Raw genomic sequence first — 10,114 nt, forward strand, 5'->3', positions numbered from 1 at the left:
CCCATGATTGATTGTTGGTGACTTAAAGTACTTGGACAGACTTTGAAAATAACTGATCAAATTATACGCTGCATAAAACTGAAGGTTATATTTTCTGAAGTTTCCCCGGATGTAAAAATAATCCGGGGTTTGGATCTTGTAAACATCCAAAGGGGTCTCTGATAATTAAAAGCTTTCTCAATCTAACATTTTTGGCTCTTGTGAACTTATATGTACTGCGTCATGAGATCAATGATATAAAGCAGTCCCAAAAATTTGAGTAGTGTGGTTTTCAATCATGGGTAGAATGGTGAATGTTGCACGTGTGTAACTAGCCTATGATAGGTCATAAGCCCTGTAAATACCCAGACTTCCACATTCTTCATCATCTGTGTTGAGATGTTAAAAAATTAAAATATTTTAAAACTTGAGTTGATATTTCTGTTCAATTCAAAAGTCAATTTCAATTTTGCTTTGTGAAAGTGAGGTGCATTTTGCAAATTGCATTTTGTGATTATTCCCTATTTAGATCTTTCAACTACAGTACTTCTGTGTTTATGTATTATTCTTATGCAGTGGTGATGTACTATTAGTAATAAAAAATAAATTATCAAACAGTGAGATAATATTGTTTCCGGTATATCAATCAGAATACAAAATTTCACGAAGCGCACGAGTTTTAATGAAATTAATTTGATATCCTTATATTATCCTATCAGAGGCAGCCTCTTCGTTTATTTGTTTGTAAATCCACATCATAAGAGATGTCAAAACACTTTTTTTGTGGAAAATTTCACAGTTCTGACCGCTGATTTCTGAATGCCAAATGAAAGTAGTGATTGAAATAATGAATGAATATCAGTAAAATTGTATTTAACCTGAAATAAGAGTGAGTGAATAATTGAATTATTTTAAACATCATAGGAATTAAGCTGGACCTAAGAATGTGGAAAAAACATAAACACACTTTAATTAATTGAATTTTAGACATAGGAAAAAAATACTTGAATAAATAAATATGCTGTAATTAAATGTTATGTAGAGTCATTTTAGATTAGGTTATTTCATGTATATAAAATGAATATATTAATATTAGTTGAGATTAGGTATTTAAAACAATGTATAACTTTGTTTAGTTTCGATACAAAAGGAATTTGTTTTGTTATAGTAGGTTTTGAAAAATAAATATGGATAATTAGATGAGAGTTCGACAAGATGGATAGTTTCGGTAGGTGTTGCCATAACGAACGAATAATTGAATTGAATTAGATTAGGTTTTGATACTTAGGAGTAGACATTAATGTAAAGTTACGTTAATTTCACACCAATGGTCGTTTGTCTTTATCACAGGTTATATATAACTTCTGATATAGAAAAACTCAGACAAGAGGGATAAGGCCAGGTCTCATAACACACGAAAGTGAACGGTCGATTTGTCATGGTTAGGTCGTATGTCTAGATCACAGGTTTTATATAACCTGTGATCTAGACATGCTCAGTCAGGAGGGCTAGTTATTGTAACACACGGAGGTGCACAGTAAGATTTGTCTAGGTCACAGGTTTTATATAACCTGTGATCTAGACATGCTCAGTCAGGAAGGCTAGTTCTTGTAAAACACGGAGGTGCACAGTAAGATTTGTCTAGATTACAGGTTATATAGAGTTAAGTATTACTGATTGAGAGATGGGCAGGTTTAGATGGAGATCGGGAGGGCAAGATGAAGCCGTCTTACGTCAGCTTGGAGCATGTTGTAGTGCTCCTCCTTGGCGCAGAGCGACTCCTTGAGCACGGCGATGTGGCGCTGGTAGTCCTGGTGCTGCTCGTCCAGCGCCTTCATCTTGGCGGCCATGCCGAGGATCTCCTGGTCGCGGCGCTGGATCTCCACCCTGAACTCGTCCAGCTGACCGCACCACGCCATTTCCCAGGACGCGTGCAGGTTCGTTTGGGGCAAGGGGTTTCTGTTTAGTATCGGCGTATTGGCGCCACTCAACGGTGGGTGTCGAGTCTTGAACAATTCTTTTCTCTATATTTATTTATTGAGTTGGTGTTTAATTTGTAAAGCTCTATTTTAATTTATGTATTACATAATTATAAATACATAAATTCTTTTCTGATTCAATTCAAACTTAACCGATTTTAAAAACATACAAATGTTGAGCTCAATTTGTAAAACTAGGTTAATAATCGATGTAAATCTTCCAATATGATTTTTATCACAGGTGACTGTAAATTATTTCGTGATAAATTCGAGTGTTTTCCAACAAAAATGTGAATGATATTCCTTTTAATGGTTTTAAAACAACCGTTTTAATATGTTTAAATGGTACCTACTTTAAAAATTTCTCTCATGTTGTAAAACTTTCAAGTATGTCGCTCATTTTGTAAGACTTCCGAAATGATTTTAATAACTGGTGACTGTAAATTATTTCGTGATAAATTTGGGTGTTTAGCAACGAAAATGTCAATTTTATTATTTTTTGTTGGTTATAAAACACTCGCCTTTTTAAATGTGTTTAAATTCTACTTTCAAAATTGCGATCATGTTGTAAAACTTCATCAATTATTGTGATATATTTCTGTCTTCAATGGTTTTAGCGAATGTAATAAATTAATTTTAATTATTTGATTTTTTTTTAAATATTCAATAGAATTTCACAGTTAAAAACTCGACACCCTCATTTTTAATCAAATTTCATACAGTACCTACAAAAAATTGAAAATACTTGAAATTGCACGATTTTTTATTTATAACTTTTTATCCTGCCAATTTTTTTCTTACTGTACAATTTCAAATATTTGCGCATCCAGTATAAATGATTGCCAGCATAACAAAGTAGAAAAAAGTTAGTAAAAAATATTTTTAATTTTTAAAATTAGTAGCATGTTATGTTAAACTAAGCAATTTCAATTTTAAAAAGGACAAGTCTAATGAATTGATTTAAAATATATGATTATGTGAAAAAAGGGAAACTACTTCGAAACTGTAAAAGCATGCAAGAAAAAGTTTTTGCAAAAAGCTTTTTTTGTAACTGACAAACTGATTTAAGTATTACTAAGTTAAAAACACATTATAACTGAGATCAGAGTAATTGGTGAAACGTTCGAACTCATTTTAATATATTTTTTTTAAAGAACATTTTACTAAGTAACGCAATTTAATCGATCAAATCACGATTTTGATTTTAAATTATAAAAAATACGTTATTTTAACGATAAAAATTAAGTGAAATTTTTGATGCCTTGCAAAAACTTGTAAGAACGAGTATAAATTTTCAAATTCAATATAATATAATTAAGCTTACTTTATAATTAGATATTTTCTTCAGTCAGTCAAAATAAATGTCGTCTCAAATGGAATATTTAGCAAAAAAAAACAGTTTTTTTTTGTAAATACACAGGATTTAAAAAATATACATTATATTACTATGGTTTGTAAGAACACATTTTGCATCGATTTATAGAAAAACTTTAAGATAATCATAAAATGTTATACGATAAAAAACTAATTTAAAGTAGTGAAAATCCTCCAAAAATGAGCTCTAACGTCATGAATTTATAAAGCTTATTCTGAAATTACAAAGGTTTGATTCAACGAAGTAGTGTTAGCTTTCAAAACCATAGACGTATAATAAGGAAAAAATGCTGTAAAGTGTAAGTTTTTACTTATTACAATAAAAAAATCTATTTATTGAAAATATAATTAAGATATTTTTGGCATCAGAATATTATAAATAATATAATCGAACACAATTATGGTAGCATACAGTAAATGCAATGATGAAAGTGATGAAAGATGACAGATGACCATGATTTTGTGAACAATGGATGAAACTCAACATATTTATATTTTTTAAACACATAAATATAGAAATATAAGTTTATTTTTAAACTCACTTAAATTTATTTCTTTTTTCACCGTAATTTATTTAAATGAAATCATGGAATATAATAAATAATGAAGGATGCCACTATAAAGAAAATTTGTGATTAACTTTCTACAATTGTATAAAGATTTCATTGTGATGAATTTTTAGGAACCCTCTCTCATATATTTTTGAGTTGAAATATTGAAATATTTAGAAGTATATATTTTTAACTGAACACACATAGTTTATAAATTTATCATTATTTTCCAACAACATTTACGTTCTATTTACAAACCTTGGTGTCACAACATCTTCTACTCTATTAAGCTATCGAATATGCCGCTATCTTCAGTATTAGACTCCCTTAAATCCAATATTAAATATTTTTTCTAAGAACACCTTTTTTTTGTTAATTGACTTTTTTGCTTTCTTTTTAACCCTCTGATAGACGCGATGTATCTGTAAGATATATAACTTTTTGCTATCGTCACTTATCGTTTTTTTATACAACTGCGAAGTTTTTACCGATACGTACATTCATTAGTTTGAAAATTATTTGTTTCTGTTATTAAAATTTGAGAATTGTGAGGCAAGTTACAAAAAAATATTGTTTTATTCCAAATATATGTGAAATAATTCGCGGCCATTGGTACTATCAATACAAATATTTTTGCCATCGTGATTTTAATAAAGAAAATAAACTCTTTATTTAATTTCTCATTTAAAATCTATTTGTTGATTGAAATAATTAATAAAAAGTCAACATATGAAGCTTAAAGATTTTTCATTTTCAGAATCACTTTGTTATGATGTCAACCCGTTATAAGCAAGCATCTTTCTTGAGATAAATAAGATGCTTTTTGCTTGAAAAGAGTTTAACATTAAATTAAGTTATAAAAAATAAAAAAAGTGATTTAAAACAATGTTATATTGTAAAGTTATAAAATTAATATCTTTAAAAACTAACGAAATTAAAGTTTTATTTGAAAGTTACAAAAAAATGAAACAATGTGTTAATAATAAATTGTAAATATTCATACTTCGTAGTTATATTAAAATTAGATTTTTTTATTTATTTTTTGTATATTTCTGACAAGAAATTCTAAAGCAAGAATAAGACGTGTATCTACGTATTAGATACTTTGTGGCCATTCGTCTTTCACTGGGTATTGCGTCCATCAGAAGGTTAAATCACCAAGTTTTTTATTGCTATTGTTTAAATATCTCATTTGGTCACTAACTTGAACTTTCTACTTAAATATACTTAAAATATATACCTACACTTTCTAAACGTCTTTTATAAACATAATTGAATTGTATTCCTACGATATATGTTAGTTTATATGTAATATATTATTTAAAGTAAACATTTACTGCATCTATAAAATATATTTTTTATGCCTAATATAGAATGAAAAAATTATATACTCTAAATAGAAATACTCAAAAATAAATATTTTAATGGAAAAAATATATTTTCTATAAGTTAATAATTAGTTACCCATATTTATAAGAAAAATATTAATAAAAATATAAATTCTATCTACAATACTTAAAGCATCCACGTTTTGATAAGAATCATTGGAAATAGGTACCTACATAATTTATGGAATATCAATTTAATTGAGTTCTAGTTAGATAAAATCTATTTTAATATAATTTGAAGCCAATTTGTGAAATTAATGGATCAAATTTAACCTGAAAATCCATATCTTAAATATTTTACTTTATTTTAAATATTAACCTTCAAACGCCCTGTGGTGTTTTCAAAAACGGGTTTGCGACGTTCAATGCTTTATGGTCCCATATGGGACCACTGATTATAGTACAATTTGCAATTAAAACACACTGATTTGTGATAATTTTATTAATTAAAGGAAAAGTTCGAAATTCCGATCCATAATTTTATTTTCAGTAAATGTTTTTTTCGTGATGAAAAAAATAGGTATATCTCATGGCCAAAAAAAAACGTAATGCAAACTTGAATATCGTATATGCTAAAAAAGTAATAAATCGTATGCTACATATTCTAACGCCAAAAGTGTAAAAACAATTTAAAAAAATTGGCGTACGATTTTTATTTTTCATTAAATGGTTTTAATTATTTTAAGTTTCGTTTAAATTTTATATACAAAACAATTTAAAAAGTAAAATGTTAATAAAATAAAAATAAAAGAGTTTTTTTTTAAAGTATTTCGTTAATGTTAGTTTTATAGATATATTTATTTTACCATGGGGTTTCGCGAATATTGCGCAAAAATTTGCTCGGACTACCTCTATTGCGCACAGCACAAGGGATATTAAAGGTTAACCATTACAAAATACTGAATTTTTTTAAACCTAGATTAAATATATTCTTTCTACTTACAATGGAATCATTTTCTTATTTAATTCATAAGAGTTATCGTTTAAACGTAAGCTAAAATATATAATACGAGAACATATTAAAAAATTAGATAACACGAAAGATGAAAAAAATATATACTAAATATATTTTGCACAGTAAAATTACAAACAAATATAAATTATTTTTAAAAATAAACACAAATACTCTGTATTCATGAATTAAGTTAAAGCATTATTATTATTTAAATTAAATAAATTATTACAAATACGTAGATATGTATTTTTAAATATTTAAATATAACACAGATGTTAAATGAAAATTTTAAAAATAACTTTTTCTCATAAAATTTACGTAACGAAATGTTAAAGATTTTATAAAAAATTTTAAGCAATCATTAATCTCGTTAAAACACAATTGTGAACGTTGTCTAAAAATATACGTTTCCACAAAATTATTTCAAAAAATATTCTTAATATATAATATTTATTACCAGGGACCAAGAACGTCGAATATCTCCATGAAAACGATAATTCGGAATGTCCTGGATTTTTCAAATTTACGATTTAATTATTTATATAATTTTTCAATAATGTTAATTTTGATTACGCGTCCGGATTACGATTTTTTTAAGCTTTTGAATGGGACAAAACGTTTTTAGTCCCTGATTTGAAATATTTACAATTTTACAGAATATAAACAAAATTTTTGTATAAAGCTATCGTAAATTTCTAAAACGTTTGATATTTGGTGGAATTGACGCAGTTCGAAGTGTACATACATAGATATGGCTTTATTGTCAAATATTATTTTAAAATTTAAAATACATTTTAGACTTTTAAATTTTAACAACCATTTAAAAATTCGTATATTTTTATGAAACTAAATTAGAGAATAAATCGTTTTTAGAACAGTATGTTCATTGCGAACATTTTATATATATTTTTTTAATTACAACTAATGTAATTGACCAAGGTTTTACTGTGACAAGTTTCCATTGCTTGGTGTTTAAAATAATTTAATTTTACTATATTTAGTAAGCAGGGGTTAAAAATAACGTAAAAGTGACATTTACACAGCATCAAAGAGATAATTTTACTTTTACTTGTAGTTTATTTTACATGATTTTTTTACAAAAATTCGTTGCATTCGTAATTTCATTTGACAGCAGTTTGAATTTAACTAAATATGACGTTTTCATGAATCGGATAAATCGATTTTAAAATCGGACTGAAATCCAGTAAACTTGACTTATCGATTACAGAATACACTTTTACGTGACTGATTTTGAGTGGACTGTATTGAGTTTTTTGTTCATAAAATATTGTTGGATGTAATTAATTTCAGTCATAAATTTACATCCGGATATCTGGATACCAAATGATCAGATCAATCGTTAATTTAATTGCCAGATCTCAGAGAAAGAAAATCAGAAAAATCGCGACAGTCAGACCTTTAATAATATTATCGCAATTACATGAAATTAATCAACAGAGATAGTGATGTAACATTAAAAAAAAACGGTGTATCAAACACTTATGGAAAGTAAAAAGTGCTGACATTTTTACTGTGAACAATGGTAATTTAAAAAAAAAAAACTATCTGTACCACGGAAATAAAATGAGCTAATTTATATAGAAGATGAAGAATATTTTTTTAAATTTTTTTTAAATATTTTTATAAAGAAGATGAAAAATTAGCAAAAATATTGCAAAATTGAAGAATCATATACGAATTAATTAAAATCATAATATTTGAATTTGAAGCAGCTGTTAATATTAAACAAAACTTCAGTTCGGACTTAAAGAAAAAAATGTAATTATGAAAATCACAAGTAAAATAAACTCTTTATAATACTAAATGGATGTCACTTTTACCATATTTTTAGGTTCTTCGTACTCCCTTACAAAAATACTTAATAAAAATTATTGGAGTAATTGATATTCTATTTCAACGAAATGAAATCCAATAAGTGAACTGTCACAAAAATATAATTTTAATGAATCTGCCGACCGGGTATACAAAACACCTATTCTCATTTGAATTCACACGGAAGAGGTCTTTTGTATTTTCGGTCGCGGTATAATTCGGTTTGTTGACAGATGATAAATTGTATTGGACAAGGTGTCAGAAACAATGTATCAAAAGAGTTGTGCCATTTACATTACGACTGTCAGATTTTAACCCTCTGCTACCAGCATCATTCCTCGGGCGTATGAAGAAAAAAACACACCGAAAATTTGTCAAGAAAATATTTATTTATTTAATGAATTTAATAATCAAATTTGAATGATCGGTTCATTTTGAGACGAATTCGTTTCATTTAGATTTATTAGCATTATGTATTTATTTGGTTTATGCAAAGGAAAGAGTCTCGGTGATATGTATTAGATATGTCACAGATATAAGGCCGTCAGTGCAAAATTTACCTTACGCTCAATTTTCCCCATCCTGACTTACCTACTAAAAATTATTTAAAACGTGCTAAAATTTACGTAAATAATATTTAATTATTCAACTACAAGGGGATAACTGTAGAGGTCCTCGCTATAAAGTTACATTTCCGATATTGCACAAAAAATCATTTAACTGCCAATCTGTTCCGTTTACTGTATTCTATCGAAATCTTAATAAAAGTTTCGACAAAACGTGACCAATCTTGTGTTTAACCGATATGAAATCATTAAATCGCACCAAAAAGTAACAATTTTACAAGCTAGAATTCCTGATTACTTAAAATCAATTATAATGGAAATGTAATGTTTTGGTGATGACCTCCACAACTGTACCAGCTAAGACACCAAAGGTAGGATTGTGTCCTTTTGCATTAAATTTAAGCACGTTTGTAGTAGGTAAGTCAGGATATGAGTAATTGAGGGTTAGGCCACTTTATATTGTGTGAGAGGCCTATATATTGTGAGAGTAGTCGAGCGAATGATTCTGGTAGTGGTTGGGCGAGTGCGGGGCCTAGAGGCGGTCGGGACGCCGTAATGTCGGGAAGCTCTCGGGCGGAGGTCGCGAGGGAAGAGCGCGAATAGCGCGGAGCGACCAGAGAGGGGGGCGCGGAGTTCACAAGAGCACACTCATCTGGCCATCTTTCCTCACCTGCACATTGTTGAGTAGGAAACTTACTTGTCGCTTAAGGCTACCGTCGTGTTTGGGGTAGAGGTCCGCCAGCGCGGGGGAGGAGGAGAAGAGGGGGGCGGGCGCGGCGAGGGGAGGCGGGCTGGCCAGGCGCCGCACCTCGCCCTCGAGCAGGGCCACCTCGCGCTCCAGGTTGGCGATGCGCGCGTCCTTGGTCTCCAGTATGGCGCTGAGCGTGCCGGACGGCGGCCGCAGCTCGCCGGCCAGCGCGCGCTCCAGCTGCGCCTGCAGCGCGCGCAGCGCCTCGTCCGTGGCCCTCAACTCCTGCGGGCCACACAAGGGTCAGGGGCGCGGCCGCACGACTGGCGCAGTAGTTTGACGAAAGAAACCCCCCCGCGCCCCCCCCTCCCAGCCGAGCGGACATTTCTTTCGCCGAACTAACGCCTTGTTAGTTTGACATTGTCCATCCGCCCCCCCTCCTCTCCTTCCTTCCTGGCAAATTTTGGTCGGAATTCGGATCGAATCTCGCGCACGGGCTAGGAATCTAGGAAGCTCAACCCCTCAGACGCAGAAGCTCGGTTCTCTCGCAAAATGGACAATTTCTCACTAACAGAGCTACACACCTCCTAGTGCCTACTCAGTCGTACGGTGCCGCGCTACGCTACCTTCCGGCATCACCCAGACAGCGTCCGCGGCTGCGGACAGAGGGTGACTAGCAGGGGTGCATTCAACATTCAGGTGCTATCGGTGGGAAATTCGGCTGGCGTCACGCCCCTGGAGATCTTACTCCCATCTCCCAACGAACATACAAGTACGAAAACCAGTCAACTCGAGAGGGTG

General features: G+C 31.0%; 1 protein-coding gene across 3 annotated transcripts in view; it reads right to left on the reverse strand.

Moving 5' to 3' along the window:
• The window catches only part of LOC148303310 (uncharacterized), a 126,629-nt gene that overhangs the window by 61,669 nt on the left and 54,846 nt on the right, over positions 1-10,114 (reverse strand). For 2 of the 3 annotated variants that reach the window (XM_088270176.1, XM_088270177.1), the window contains exon 5: positions 1,713-1,880. In XM_088270176.1, coding sequence (XP_088126302.1) covers positions 1,713-1,880 — 168 coding nt within the window. Of the gene's footprint in view, positions 1-1,712; positions 1,881-9,322; positions 9,599-10,114 lie in introns of all 3 variants that reach the window. The other variant, XM_088270178.1, reaches the window with a different exon arrangement.

Source organism: Brachycentrus maculatus, unplaced genomic scaffold (assembly GCF_059751285.1).
Source record: "Brachycentrus maculatus isolate JH-2025_06_01 unplaced genomic scaffold, ASM5975128v1 h1tg000373l, whole genome shotgun sequence".
Lineage (NCBI taxonomy): Eukaryota > Metazoa > Arthropoda > Insecta > Trichoptera > Brachycentridae > Brachycentrus > Brachycentrus maculatus.